The sequence below is a fragment of the Homarus americanus genome, unplaced genomic scaffold, assembly GCF_018991925.1.
Source record: "Homarus americanus isolate GMGI-L3 unplaced genomic scaffold, GMGI_Hamer_2.0 scaffold43070, whole genome shotgun sequence".
Taxonomy (NCBI): Eukaryota; Metazoa; Arthropoda; class Malacostraca; order Decapoda; family Nephropidae; genus Homarus; species Homarus americanus.
The window spans coordinates 188882-205057 of record NW_024731472.1 but is presented as its reverse complement, the minus strand read 5'-3'; the positions used below and the strand labels follow the sequence as shown (position 1 = coordinate 205057).

General features: G+C 44.7%; 1 protein-coding gene across 1 annotated transcript in view; it reads right to left on the bottom strand.

The window, feature by feature from the left end:
- The window catches only part of LOC121867611 (twist-related protein 2-like), a 64475-nt gene extending 49565 nt beyond the window's left edge, over nt 1-14910 (bottom strand). Inside the window, exon 1 of the mRNA XM_042367623.1 lies at nt 14105-14910. Coding sequence (XP_042223557.1) covers nt 14110-14712 — 603 coding nt within the window. The 5' untranslated portion in view covers nt 14713-14910 and the 3' untranslated portion in view covers nt 14105-14109. The remainder of the gene's footprint in view (nt 1-14104) is intronic.
- Between the last annotated feature and the right edge of the window lie 1266 nt (nt 14911-16176).

The window sequence follows — 16176 nt, the reverse complement described above, 5'->3', positions numbered from 1 at the left end:
ATCACCACCAACATCACACCCATCACCAACACCAACACCACCACTGCACCACCACCTCACCACCACCACCACCATCACCACCACCAAACCCCATCACCACCACCATCACCATCACCATCACCACCACCAACACACCACAGCACCACCTCATCACCACCACCACCACCATCACCACCACCATCACCACCAACACCACCACTAGCACCACCTACCATCATCACCACCACCACCACCACCATCACCATCACCACCAACACCACCATCACCACCAACACCACACCATCACCACCCACTTCACCACCAACACCACACCCACATAACCACCACCATCACCACCACCATCACCACCCCACCATGCCACCAACACCACCATCACCACACCAGCGCCATCACCACCACTACACCACTACCCTCCACCACCACCACCACCATCACCACGCATCACCACCAACACCACCATCACCACCAACACCACCATCACCATCCTACCACCACCATCACCATCACCACCACCACCATCACCATCACCTGTAACCACCAACACCACCAACACACCACCACCACCACCACCAGCACCACCAGCATACCACCACCATCACCATCACCACCACCAACACCACCAACACCACCACCACCATCAACACCACCATCACCACCAACACCACCATCACCACCAACAACACCACCACCATCATCACCACCAACACCACCAACACCACCATCACCATCAACACCCCCAGCACCACCATCACCACCACCAACACCATCATAACACCACCATCACCACCAACACCACCATCACCACCACACCACATCACCACCAACACCACCAGCACCACCAACAACACCACCACCATCATCACCACCATCACCACCAACACCACCATCTGCATCATCACCATCACCACCACCACCACCACCACCACCACCACCATCACCATCACCACCACCACCACCACCAACATCACCACCATCACCATCACCACCACCACCACCATCACCACCACCACCACCATCACCACCACCACCACCATCTCCGCTAGTCTCTTCTCTCTCTCCTACTCTTGTTTTTCTTTTGTTTTTTACATTTGTTTTGTTTGTTGTTGTCAGGCTGTTTGTCTTCCACCTTAACCCTGTGCTACAGTAGGGGTCTCTCTCTCTCTCTCTCTCTCTCTCTCCACCTTAACCCTGTGCTACAGTGGGGCTCTCTCTCTCTCTCTCTCTCTCTCTCTCTCTCTCAGCTGCCTTTGTGAATTGGTTAGTTGACTCCTCTTCCTAATTGCCATACACCTGATATAGTTTACTCTAACCTATCCTTACCTTAACTAACCTAACCTAACTTTACCTTAACTAACCTAACCTAACCTTAACTAACCTAACCTAACTTTACCTTAACTAACCTAACCTAACCTTAACTAACCTAACCAAACTTTACCTTAACTAACCTAACCAAACTTTACCTTAACTAACCTAACCTAACCCATCAAAATTGAGCTCAAATTGTACTGGTTAATAGTGGGGGACTGCTGGAACTGGGGCCGTTAAGAACTGGGGCAGGAGGGTCATACATGAACTGGGACCTTTAAGAACTGGGGCATGAGTGTCATACATGAACTGGGGCCTTTAAGAACTGGGGCAGCAGGGTCATACATGAACTGGGGCCTTTAAGAACTGGGGCAGGAGGGTCATACATGAACTGGGGCCTTTAAGAACTGGGGCAGGAGGGTCATACATGAACTGGGGCCTTTAAGAACTGGGGCAGGGTCATGCAACCAGTTTCAGGGCCTTTAAGAACTGGGGCATGGTGTCGTACATGAACTGGGGGCCTTTAAGAACTGGGGCAGGAGGGTCATACATGAACTGGGGCCTCCTTCATGGGTCTTCCCTCCCTCCTCACCACTCCCTCAGGCTTCAAGTTTTTGTTTACATACGCCGGAGTTAGTGTAATCCCACAGGGCTCTCCCGGCTCCTCCTCTGTTTGTGCCATCTTACCCTACAGTATGTTGATATATATGTGTTTAACCTTACCAATTTACTGTTGATTCTTCTTCTTCTTCTTCTCCTCCTTCTTCTCCTTCTTCTTCTTCAATATATATACTGTATGTGTACTTGGTGTCCTCTGTTGGTCTTATACCGAGGCGTCTTGTTTCTCCTATTGGTCTTTCTTCTTCAGTATACACAGAAGAGTTGATGGGTTGTGGTGGTGGTAGCCTGCGTCCTCCTGCTGGTGGTGGTAGCCTGTGTTCTGCAGGTGGTGGTAGCCTGTGTCCTGCTGGTGGTGGTGGCGGCCCGTGGAGGCAGCGGTCCCCACGTCAGCAGGCCGCCACTCCCCTCTCTAGTCTCACGTTACCCATAATTATCTTCTAATTCGCTTTGTTCATCTTCCAAGTTAGCAGCAGCTTATTACTCCGTGCGGCCCAGACACACACAGACGTGGGCCGTACTGGTGGTAGTGTGGCTCAGAGACACACAGACGTGGGCCGTACTGGTGGTGGTACGGCCCAGACACACGTGGGCCTCCCTGGTGGTAGTATGGCCCAGACACACACGTGGTCCGCCCTGGTGGTAGTGTGGCCCAGACACACGTGGGCCTCCCTGGTGGTGGTTGGATTCAGGTGTTCAGTATTTCTCTGTCACAGCTGAGAGACTCAAAGCCTTAGTATATGTTAACTCGTTACTGAGGGTCGGTGCTGTCGTCTCCCCAACAGGTGACAGCAGGAGTGAATGTCCCCCCCCCTCTCCTCCTCCTCCTACCCAGTCGATGTAATTAATGTCAAACTCTCAGAATATTAAAACATTTTCTAGTAAACCGTCAACAAAATACAGCCATATTAGGTGTCCATGGGAGTTACCGCCATCACCCGTGCTGCCATCTGGTGGGAGTTACCGCCATCACCCTTTGCTGCCATCTGGTGACCGTATTTTATAACAGGCGGCTGGCAACTACATCTCCAAGTCATATTCTTCCTTGTGCTGGAGTATGAATGAAACAGTTATATAAAGTTAAAAGTCTTTACTTAGAACAAAATCTTACGTAAAAAAAAAGAATATTTCTCTCATAACTATACAAACAGACACACACCTCTCGCTAGTATAGTCTCAGTGCTTTTATAACACCATTTTGAGAACATTATTATCGTTGTAGCTGAGGTGTGTGAGAGATCCTTCCTTAGTTGAAGGTAATAGGGGGAGTTTATCTTACGAGGCTTTACAACTGCCGGACCCTGAGCTGTGTTACCACCACCCTAGAGGAACACAGTCAGTGTAGGTCACCTGAGACACACAAACAACACACCACACACACACACCACAGTCCTTGCAACACACACACACAACACCCAGTCCCGCAACACACACACACACACACACACACACCACAGTCCTTGCAACACACACACACACACACACACCACAGTCCTTGCAACACACACACACACACACCACAGTCCCTAAACACACACACACGGCCAATAATACACACCCACAGTCCTTGCAACACTAATACTACTAATTATTTGTTCAATAGTCCTTGCAACACACACACACACACACACCACAGTCCCAAACACACACACACACACACCACAGTCCCAAACACACACACACAACGCACAGTCCTGCAACACACACACACACACCCACAGTCCCTTGCACACACACACACACACACACCAGTCCCCTATGTAACACACACACACACACACCACAGTCCTTGCAACACACACACACACACACACCACAGTCCTGCAACACACACACACCAGCCCCGCAACACACACACACACACACACACCATGGAAGTCCTTGCAACACACACACACACACACCACAGTCCCACACACACACACACACACACCACAGCCCTTGCAACACACACACACACACACACCACAGTCCTGTACACACACACACACACACACACACACCACAAGTCCTTAGTAACATACACATTACACACCACAGTCCTTGCAACACACACACACACACACACACCACAGTCTCAGCAACACACACACACACACACCACAGTCCTTGCAACACACACACACACACACACCACAGTCCTTGCAACACACACACACACACACACACACACACACATCACAAAACGTAACTTCATCACAAAAACTGTCAGTAAGTTATCACGGACGACAAGAGCCATCCTTCGCCCCGTGTTTGTTTATAACGTCAAGAGCTTCAGTAACAATTAAACCATTATATCCCAATTTATCACTAAAACAAGAATCATTGAGCCATTATTTCCCAATTTAACACTTAAAGTTTATAATTAGGAACCTTGAGTACAGAGACAGATTAAAGCATCTTAATTTGCACTCCCTCGAGAGACGTAGAGTGAGGGGCGACCTGATAGAGGTGTATAAATGGAAGTCAGGGCTAAACAAAGGTGATACAACAAAGGTACTCAAACTATCCAACCAGGAACGAACTCGTAACAATGGTTTTAAATTAGAGAAAATTAGTTTAGGCGCGAGATAGGTAAACATTGGTTTGGCAATAGAGTAGTGGATGAGTGGAACAAGTTACCAAACATCATCATTAACTCTAACACGCTGGATAGCTTCACACAAAGGTTGGATGGATATATGAGCGATAGGGGTTGGGTGTGAATAAAGATACTCAATTATATAAAAATATTCAGTCAATAGAAATAGTATAAGTCTTATCTCTCCCATACACGACCCGGAAATAGGTGACGACAGGTGTTAAATAAAGTGTTCAGGGAATTATGTTCACAACTGTACATAGACCCGGATAATGGTGTAGTTATTATCAATATTTCACGGTTGTATTGTAGATGATGATAATAATAATAATAATAATAATAATAATAATAATAATAATAATAATAATAATAATGATAATAATAGTGTACAGTAAATTACAACAAAATAATAACACTACCATTATTATTATTATTATTATTATTATTATTATTACTACTACTTTTTTTTGTTTTCTTTTTTAAAAGTGTGGCCTCCAGCCTCCCCCAATAGCCACACCTTCGCCGCCATTTTATTACCTTAATATTAAATATCCTAATACATAAGTAGTTATCCTAGCTGTGTTGAGTTAGTTGAGTCGCAGATCTATGCGGCATTCAGTGACTGTTGCCTCATAGTCAATATCTGCAACTGTTGTCGGCTTTGGGGCCGATGCTCTCGTTCCCCTGAGGCAGAGCAAAGCCGACCTAAGGAGAGAGAAGGACAGTCGACATCTCATCCAGGCTGTAACATAACTTCTGGGCTGCTGCTTCTGTTCGGATATCACCCCCGCGAGTCTGGCGTAGAAGCATCTTGCACTTGGTCCCATTCCACCAGAGGTTGTGAACACTAGAGGAGTGAAGCTGCCTTGATCAATGTTCTGAATTCTCTCCCCGTATGCCCTTATCTTGTCGTTCTCGTTCCTCCTGTGTGCAGCATCAAGAGCTAAGTTACGGTGACATGCGGCCATGGGATAAAAAAATCCTGATGTCGAAGAAGGCTCGCTGTCCCCGCGTCCAGAATCCTCGAGCACTGACGTCAACACGGGCTTCGTTGGATGTGTTTGAAGTCCTATGTTGGAAAGTCTCACCGTCCAATGGAAGGAGGGTCGGTTCTACCCTGACATCGTGACAGATTTCCTTCAACATATTTGCTGTGAGATCCCTTACTTCGTCATGCCTCATACATACGACGCCCCCCACCCCTACTACTACTATTACTACTATTAACATTACCCACATTAGCATTACGTTAATTAACCAGGATTAAGACACGAGACATGTTAAGTGGGGTAGTTAGATTTAACAACCACCTACTTAACAGTTTAACAGCTCTTATGGTTGTTAGACATGAGTGGTGTGATAACAGTATCTTGGAGTGTGTGAGTGGTTAGTAGTTTACATCTTAAAACAACACAGGTGGTGGTAGTTGTGGTTGTTAAGGGATTGTGGTTGTGGTGTGGTTGTGTAAGGTGATTGTGGTTGCAAGATGTGTGTGTGTGTGTGTGTGTGTGTGTCGGCCCTGGGTCACACACCACTGGCCTGTCCTCAACTGGCTCTGGGGGTGATTTACTGCCTCTGTTACCGAGTATCTTGTGTTTACATCTGACGGTCCACACACACACACACACACACACACACACACACACACACACAGCATCTCTCTCTTAATCACACCACCACCGCCTCCTCTCTCTCTCACACCATAACATAAGATTTTTAAGAACCAGTTCGAGGCAGGACGGATATAGTACACTGCAGACTATACTCCCTCCTCTTCTTCACTAAACCTTCCCTCACCTACACTCTTCCTCCACCGCTGACTTTCCCTCACTCCCCTCCCTCTTTTCTACCCCCACGTAGCAAAAAGGAGATTACCCTTCAGAATAAAAGGGAGGTTAGGAAGAAGTTAGGTTAGGTTGAAGTTTTATTCGTTACGAACTAAAGAGATAACGCATGGGTGAGAGAGAGAGAGAGAGAGAGAGAGAGAGAGAGAGAGAGTTACACCTCCTTGTCCCATTACGGCCCAGGGTGTCGTGAGTTACCTGCAGATAATCGACCCTTGCTTGCTGCCGCCACCTCCATCCAGGTGTATTTGTGACAGGTGAGGGAGGGGTGTAGGTGAGAGGGGTTAATAAGAGGGACATATAAGAAAGGTGAGAGGGAAGAGGGGTGAAGTAGATGTAAGAGGAAGAAGCAGATGGGAAGGAGGAGGAGGAGGAGGAAGAAGACTGATGAAAGAATAAGAGAGAGAGAGAGAGAGATACGAAAGAGTAATAAAAACTCAACCTAACTAAATAATATATCACTCAGCATAGGCCTATATTAAACAGCATAGGCCAATATTATTAAAAAATTATGGTCCTATATTATTAAACAGCATAGGCCTATATTGTTAAACAGTATAGACCTATATTATTAAACAGTATGGTTCTATAGTATTAAAAAGCATAGGCGTATATTATTAAAGCAACATAGGCCTCTATTATTAAAGCAGCATAGGCCTATAGTATTAAACAGCATAGGCCTATAGTATTAAACAATATCGTCCTATATTATTAAACAGTATAGGCCTATAGTATTAAACGGTATAGGCCTATATTATTTAACAGCATAGGCCTATTTTATCAACGTATATATGAATCTTAAAAAAAAAACTTGAGAAATATAGCGTCGCCACAGACCTGAATGAGCCAACACTCGTCACCACAATTTAAGGCTTCAGTATTTCTCGGAGTCTCTCTACAGTCAGACTTTCATGTGACAATTTCAGAGTTTACGAGAAAATGTAAAGATATCACATTACGATTAGGCCCCCTTAGTTTATTTACCTGATTGGCCCCCTAGTTTATTTATCTGATTGGCCCCTTAGTTTATTTATCTGATTGGCCCCCCTAGATTATTTCACCTGATTGGCCCCAGTATTTACCTTAAGAATAACCATACTAACGGCACCTGAGAGAGAGAGAGAGAGAGAGAGAGAGAGAGAGAGAGAGAGAGAGAGAGAGAGAGAGAGAGACGGGCAGACAGACAGATAAAGAGAGAAGAGAGACAGAGAGAGACACACACATGACTCACACACTTATAAATAACACACACATGAACGTTCTCCCAGTCATACGAGGTCGACCAAACATGTAGATTATGACCCGGGAACATTACTTACATAGAGTTCACGTTAAGTATTTCTTTACACATCTCAACTGCCATACAAGAACGATTAGTGTGTGTGTGGGTGTGTGTGTGTGGGTGTGTGGGTGGGTGTGGGTGTGTGTGTGTGTGGGTGGACAGAATTCCTTGAACTCGTATCACCATCTGGCTACATCTACTTGAGGTGTCTTGTGGGTCAGGTCAGGTCAGGTCAGGGTGACTAAACTTCAGGTCACTCTATGCATCCCCAATATCATCTTAAATATAATAATTTGACTTAATAAGCAAATTAAACCTAAAACACCTTAGCAAATTATTATTATTTTTTATTATTATTATTATTATTATTATTATTATTATTATTATTATCATTATCATTATCATTATCATTATCATTATTATTATTATTATTGTTGTTGTCGTATGGGTACCTGTACTGTCACCTGTATAAACCTACCTTAATTAGCGGGGGTTATTATGTGCACCCAGGTTTGTATAGGTGTGAGGGAGAGAGAGAGGAGTGAGGGAGAGAGAGAGGAGTGAGGGAGAGAGAGAGGAGTGAGGGAGAGAGAGAGGAGTGAGGGAGAGAGAGAGGAGTGAGGGAGAGAGAGAGGAGTGAGGGAGAGAGAAAGGTAGGAGGTGTAAGGTGTGAGGAAGGTGTTAGGTGTCAGGGTGGTGTCAGGGTGGTGTCAGGGTGGTGTTATCTCCGGTCATCTAGGAGGTAATGAGTGAGGCTAAGGTGGTGGTGGGTAGTGGTGGGTGGTGGTGGGTGGTGGTGGGTAGAATTTGGCTTACGTTAGCGTCTGTTTGTGTGTCGGGGATGTGAGGCTGCCTTCATCACCACCACCACCACCACCACCACCACCACCACCACCACCACCTTACACCACCACCACAATCACACACACCACCACCACCACCACCACCACCACCACCACCACCACCATCCCACCTACCACACCACCACCACCACCACCACCACCACCACCATTACTTCTACCACCATCAATACCATTACTACTACCACTCCTACCTATACCACCATCATAACCACCATCACTACCACTATTATTACGACTACGAAAAAGAAAAAAATGGCCTCCAGCCTCCCCCAATAGCCACACCTTCGCCGCCATTTTATTACTTTAATATTAAATATCCTAATACATAAGTAGTTATCCTAGCTGTGTTGAGTTAGTTGAGCCGCAGATCTATGCGGCATTCAGTGACTGTAGCCTCATAGTCAATATCTGCAACTGTTGTCGGCTTTGGGGCCGATGCTCTCGTTCCCCTGAGGCAGAGCAAACCCGACCCAAGGAGAGAGAAGGACAGTCGACATCTCATCCAGGCTGTAACATAACTTCTGGGCTGCTGCTTCTGTTCGGAGATCACCCCCGCGAGTCTGGCGTAGAAACATCTTGCACTTGGTCCCATCCCACCAGAGGTTGTGAACACTAGAGGAGTGAAGCTGCCTTGATCAACCTTCTGAATTCTCTCCCCGTATGCCCTTATCTTGTCGTTCTCGTTCCTCCTGTGTGCAGCAGCAAGAGCTAAGTTACGGTGACATGCGGCCATGAGTTAAAATATCCTGATGTCAAGAAGGCTCGCTGTCCCCGCGTCCAGAATCCTCGAGCACTGACGTCAACACGGGCTTCGTTGGATGTGTTTGAAGTCCTATGTTGGAAATTCTCACCGTCCAATGGAAGGAGGGTCGGTTCTACCCTGACATCACGACAGATTTCCTTCAACATATTTGCTGTGAGATCCCTTACTTCGTCATGCCTCATGCACATGAAGCCCCCCTTTCTTGCACACCATGGCGTGATCGACGTCATAGGAAGAGCCACACACGCATTGGGAGGGCAAACCTTCTACTGGCCAACCATACCTTAGAGCATTGACATCTGTAAATTCTTGTTTATTGAGACTGAAACCATTTGCCCTTACCGGTAACGCAGTTAACCAGTTCGAGGCGCCCACCTACTGCGCTAAAGCTACTTTTTTTTTTCAAATTCTCTGGTACTTGCAACAACAGTTGCTGCAACTTATCACTTTGGCTGTGCTGTCGTTCTGTCGTAATGGACCTTCGAAACTTGTTTACTTCACTGGCATCCACCTCCCCTGTTGCGTTCTGAGCTACTACTACTACTACTACTACTACTACTACTACTACTACTACTTATATACGTGGCCTCCAGCCTCCCCCAATAGCCACACCTTCGCCACCATTTATTTACCTTAATATTAAATATCCTAATACATAAGCAACTATCCTATCTGTGTTAAATTAGTTGAGCCGCAGATCGATGCGGCATTCGGTGACTGTAGCCTCATAGTCGATATCTGCAGCAGTTGACGGAGTAGGGGCAGAAGCTCTCGTTCCCCTGAGGCAGAGCAAAGCCGACCGAAGGAGAGAGAAGGACAGTCGACATCTCATCCAGGCTGTGACATAACTTCTGGGCTGCTGCTTCTGTTCGGAGATCAGCTCCGCGAGTCTGGCGCAGAAACATCTTGCGCTTGGGCCCATCCCACCAGAGGTTGTGAACACTAGCGGAGTGAAGCTGCCTTGATCGACATTTTGAATTCTCTCCCCATATGCCCTTCTCTTGTCGTTCTCGTTCCTCCTATGTGCAGCATCGAGAGCTAGGTTACGGTGACAAACGGCCATGGGATCAAAAATCCTGATGTCGAAGAAGGCTCGCTGTCCCGGCGTCCAGAATCCTCGAGCACTGACGTCCACACGGGCTTCGTTAGATGTGTTTGAAGTCCTGTGTTGGAGGATCTCGCCATCAAGTGGAAGGAGGGTCGGTTCTACCATGACATCCCGGCAGGTTTCCTTCAACATATTTGCTGTGAGATCCCTTACCTCGTCATGCCTCATGCATATGAAGCCCCCCTTCTTGCAAACCATGGCGTGATCGCCATCATAGGAATAGCCATTGGGAGGGCACTACTACTACTACTACTACTACTACTACTACTACTACTACTGTCTCCCCATCACCAACCATACGTCCCTCCTCCTCCTCATCACACCCCTGTACCATCATAACAAATATTTTTTCTTATTTTTTGTTTTCTCTTGTTTATTGTTGTTTATGTTGTCGAGGTCTCTTGTTTACATATTGTTCCTGTTTATATTTATGCTTCTAAGTTGTTGTTTGTTGACATTTCCAACTTAATTTATTTTACTGTTTTTTTTAAATTTTTAATGTTTTCGAGGAGTAATTTTTTATTTATTTATTTAATGAATTTTTATGCAACAAATAATTAAACTATTTTTGTATTTTGTAATTTTAAAGTATATATTTTTACGTAAGAAAGTTTGTAATAGTTTTATATATTAATAGTATTGATAAAACACACATGAACTATTTTGTCTGAATAATTTTTTTATCATTTTCTTTTGTAATTCGTATTTTTTTTATAATAAATTTTTACTCGTGACAAATTTTCCCGGGTAATTATTTATTTTATTTTCTTGTGATGATTTAACCCCTTGAGTACGATAATTTAACCCCTTGAGTACGATAATTTAACCCCTTGAGTACGTTGATTTAACCCCCTAAGTGCGAAGAATAATTTCCTTGAGTACGATAACAACCCTTTGTGTACTATAACATAACACCTTAAGTACATTAACTTTACCCCTTGAGTACGATAATTTAACCCCTTGAGTACGATAATTTAACCCCTTGAGTACAATGACTTAACCCCTTGAGTACATTCATTCAAACATTTAAATACTAATACCATTCATTATAATATTGTACTCAGGGAATTTAAGTCATTGTACTCGAGGTGGTTAACGTTTATCTATATACAAGGAGAAGTGTGAACGCCAGACGCAGAGGATCGCTTGTACTGCCGATAGTCCTTCTGATGCACATGAGAACGATGTTAAGTGTAAACGGACGCTAATGTTTGGTCAGTGACAGAAAATGGACGATGGTCGCCAGGGAACTACTGTAGGAGAGTTAATTTTTTATTTTATTTTTTTAAGCGTGGAACAGCGTTGTTAAGTGAGCAGTAGTTGTAATGGCGTTGAAGAGTTAGTGGTTTAAGTTAAGTTAATTAGCGTTGAAAGATCAATTAGCTGTTTACAAATTTACCAGCGTTGAGAGAACAGCCCTGGCGTGCATCCTGTACAAGACGAAGCACAGAAGAGTTTACAGCAGCGTTCATGCTTGCCTGCCTGACTCATGTATTAAGGGCGTAAGTACCTGAAGTGTGTGTGGGGGGGGAGGGGGGGGTGTTGGCAGTACAATCTGTTTATGGCAAGGTGTAGCAAGTCCCCCCCTCTATGTCAGGTGCCAGAGAGGACCCGTCTGGAGGAGGAGAGGGAGGAAGGGGCAGCGGCTGGGGACTGTGTTGGGATGTGAGAATCGTGGGGCTGTGTCATTGGCCAGTCAAGGGGTTAAATCATCATATTCAAGGGGTTAAATCATCGTACTGAGGGGTTAAATCATCGTATTCAATTGGTTAAATCATCCTACTCAAGGGTTAAATCATCGTATTCAAGGGGTTAAATCATCCTACTCAAGGGTTAAATCATCATACTGAAGGTGTTAAATCATCGTACTGAAGGTGTTAAATCATCGTACTCAAAGGGGCTACAAACATCTTTACATAATAAACAATATATTCTTTATAGTATAGTCTCTATCTGCTATTGACGCCATTAACAACAGTTATTGTGTGAGAAATAAAAATCTATATACCAATTTGACGCCTTTTTCACTTCACAGTAAACTAATATAACCCAACAACTTTTAAATTAATTTGTATCCCAATATGATTTATTTTACTATTTTCATTACAGATTCTCATTTTTTGGGGTGAATTGATCTGGTTCCCCTCCTATACTGACTTAACGATGGATGTTTTGCGGGTTAACTATAGGAATATGGTTAGTTCTAAAATTTTGTTGTTATTAGATTATAGCCTCCGGTTGTAAGGAAATAATATCGTTTTATGTTGTGGTGTTGTCGAAAATAAATAAGTGATTTTTTTTATGTATTTATGGGGATTATTTCGTATGTGTGGTCATTAAACACAATCTTCACTACACAGCTGGACAGGTTGATTAATGAAGAAATATATTTAGGCAGATAATGTGTTATGAGTACAGACACCACGCTAGTTTGTTATGCTTTTAAACCTGTAAAACGAGCCTAAACCTAACCTGGGATATATTTTGGTTACTGGGTTAGTTTTAGGGGTTAGTTAAGGTTAAGTTAAGGTTAATTTAGGTTAGGTTAGGTTTGTGCCGATGATCTACATGGCTAATACAAATCCCGTGTTTACTAATATACAGCCTCCAGTGTGAGATGTTTCGCTGCCATATTATTTAAATCACTAAATTATTTCTAGTGTTTGATTAATTTTGTCAAGTTACCCGATTAAATAGAGAATTAAATAGTCGTATTTTAAGATTTAATAGAGTAATAATAGTCTTCAAGCTTATTATATTAACTAATTATTGTATAGGTTAGGTTAGGATAGGTTAGGTTAGGTTGCGTTAGGTTAGGTTGCGTTAGGTGTACCTCTTGTGTGTGTGTGCGTGTACTGTAAGCCAGGACACCATATAGTTGTTGAAGTACAGTGATACAGTATTACGGGCGCTGTGGTGTTGTAGGAACAGAAGGTAAATTGTTCTTGACTGGTGTTAACTAGAGGTCTGTGTTGTCGCTGGGAGGTATTTTAAGTGCCAATGAATTATATGAATATGTTTTATAAGTAGTTATTTTTTTATTGTAAGTAAAATAACTAAAGTTTAAATATTATAAAAAAAAAAAATCTGGGAATTTTTTTACCCACCGATGATAGATATATTTTTAATGCAGTATTTTTTTGGTTATGTGGGAAAACACTAACGTTGTGTTGTGTTGTGTTTGGTTTTCCTCAACACAAACAACAGTGTTCGTATAGTATAAGCGGCATCATGACGGTTTTGTTTTCTTCAGATTAAATTCTATAATAAACTCGTAATTCATCCTGGCAGTAGTTCGTGTAGTTATTATACCTCGGGGGCTTTGTGTATGGTTAAGTTAGGTTGTTTTGAGGTGGTGGAGGGGGCGCTGGTCAAGAGTCCCTAGGGAGTGTTGAGGTGAGGTGGGGCAGCGGAGGTGTGGTGGGGCAGCGGAGGTGTGGTGGGGCAGCGGAGGTGTGGTCCCTGCTGCTCTAAGAGGTGAGGTTATGAGAGTGACACATGTTTATAATAACAAGTCGGACCTGAGTTATGGTAACGGGAGCATTTGTTGTGAGGGTGGCGGAGTCTTCCCCTCATTAGCCTAACGTTCTGGATCTGATATCTAACTCTAATTTCCTGTTCCTATACCTCACCAGTGCCTCCCGCTGTGTTGTGACGGGAGCGTTTGTTGACTCGGTACTCGGTAAACATGTACGCTCGGTAAACATAAACAGTACGACACAGGTGGTGAGGGCACTTACCGGTATTATAGGTGGCCGCCCCAGGCACCCTCCATGCGCCACACGTTGAAGGCGTAGCTGAGGCGCTCGTGGGCGACGTAGGTGCAGGAGGAGGAGAGCCGCTGGTCGTGCACGTCGGTGTCCAACACCTGGTACAGGAAGTCTATGTAGCGGATGGCAAGTTTTAGCGTCTGGATCTTGGAGAGTTTGTCTGAGGGCAGCGTCGGTATGATCTTCCTGAGGGAGGTGAAGGCCTCGTTCAGGCTTTGTGTCCTCTGTCGCTCCCTCACGTTGGCCAACACCCTTGCCTGTTGAAGTTCTTCGTAGCTCTGGGGAGACTTCTTCCTGGCCTTGGCCAGCCGTGCCTCCTCGCTCTCCTCCTCCAGGCGTCTCTTGCGGCCCCTTGGCTCGTCCTCCCCAGATGTGGTGTAAGACTCGTGGCCGCCACACGAGCTTCGCGGACTCATGTCGGCCATGAGGGAGGAGAAGGCAGAGGTGGCGACGGGAGGAGTGGTGAACGAGGAGACCTCGGAGGTGTGGTGCAGGGGCAGAGTGTAGGGGGGCGGGGAGTACTCACACTTGACCGCCACCATGTGCCCTGGCATCACTTGTGACCCGCGTTGCACCATCACGAGTGCCACTTGTCACTAACCATACAACACTACACACCACTATGATCACCACCACCAGTATCGCTCGCCAGTTGTGGTCACTATCCCTACAGCACAATGTTTGGCACCCAACACCGCAACCTGACCTGACTTGACCGCTGAGGTGAGGAGGCAGACAGGGCAGGGTGGGCAGCGGACTAGCACTAGCAGTAGCGACCAGGCGGGGCGGTGTGGTGTGGTGTCACCAGACTGTGTGGCACCCTGGCACTGTCAACAGTTGCCACTAACCCACACCACTACACCACCACACCACCTCTAACTACACCTGCTCCCTTAACCACACCTCTTAAATATATACATTAACCACACAATTAAACATTAACATAACAACATAGCCATTGAATAAAAAGAAGCTTCATATCGCGTTCATTCATGCAAATCTGTGTAATATGGGTGGGCAGAGGGGCACGCACTCCACCAATAGGTGCTCAGAGATGGCCAGGCCCCGCCCTCAGGAGCCTGGGTGACCAATGAGCGCGGGGGCTTTAGTGATGCCCGGCCCTGGCTGCCACTCAGAGCGCGCGGTAATGAATGGCAGCCTGACGCAGTAAAAGGGACCAGCCTTGTTATTTATAGTGAGGACTGTGAGGGTCAGGCGATGGTAGAGTGAGACTAATGCCAGTCTTAATAAATATACCCGCGTAATGATCCTTATTTTCCAGCGTTTTTTCCCCTAGTCATTATCGTATTTCCCCGTGTAATCGTCTTATTTCCCTTGTAATTGTCTTATTTTCTCGCGTAATATTTTTGTTCCTACATAATTCATTTAATTTCCCCGCAATTGTTTTATTTTCCCGCGTAATTCTACTTATTTTCCCGCGAAAATTATTTTTCCCGCGTAATTGTTAAATTTTTCGCGTAATCCTTGCACCCTGACCCACAACATGTACTATACAGTCGGCCACAGGAACACGTATACACACTGTAGCGCTAAGGTCCGAAAATGGTCTGGTAACGTTGAAACTGCGTATCCAGACGCATGATGAAACTCAGCTCCCCTCTAACTATTTAAGGTTTCCCCTTTTTTATTCTTCTATTTACTCCTCTTCCTTTCTTTACTAATCCAAACATCAGCAAAAAAAAAAGTAGGGTAAGAGAAAAAGTGGGAGGAGGAGGAGGAGGAGGAGGGAGCTGTACGATAGCTGCAATCCCATTCGACAACAAATTTACTACCATTGGACACAATATATTACTTGTAACATAAACACTGGTAAAACATTCACAACAAATGTATTTATAACATATATGTAGGAATAAAACATAAATTACAGGTCATTTGGTAATTTTGTCTGACTTATTCTTGTGGCCGACTGTATTTACTAGCACACGTTGAAAACTGTGGGGGACTGTTATTAAAAATTATTATTATTATTATTACTATTATTATTATTATTATTATTATTATTATTATTATTATTATTA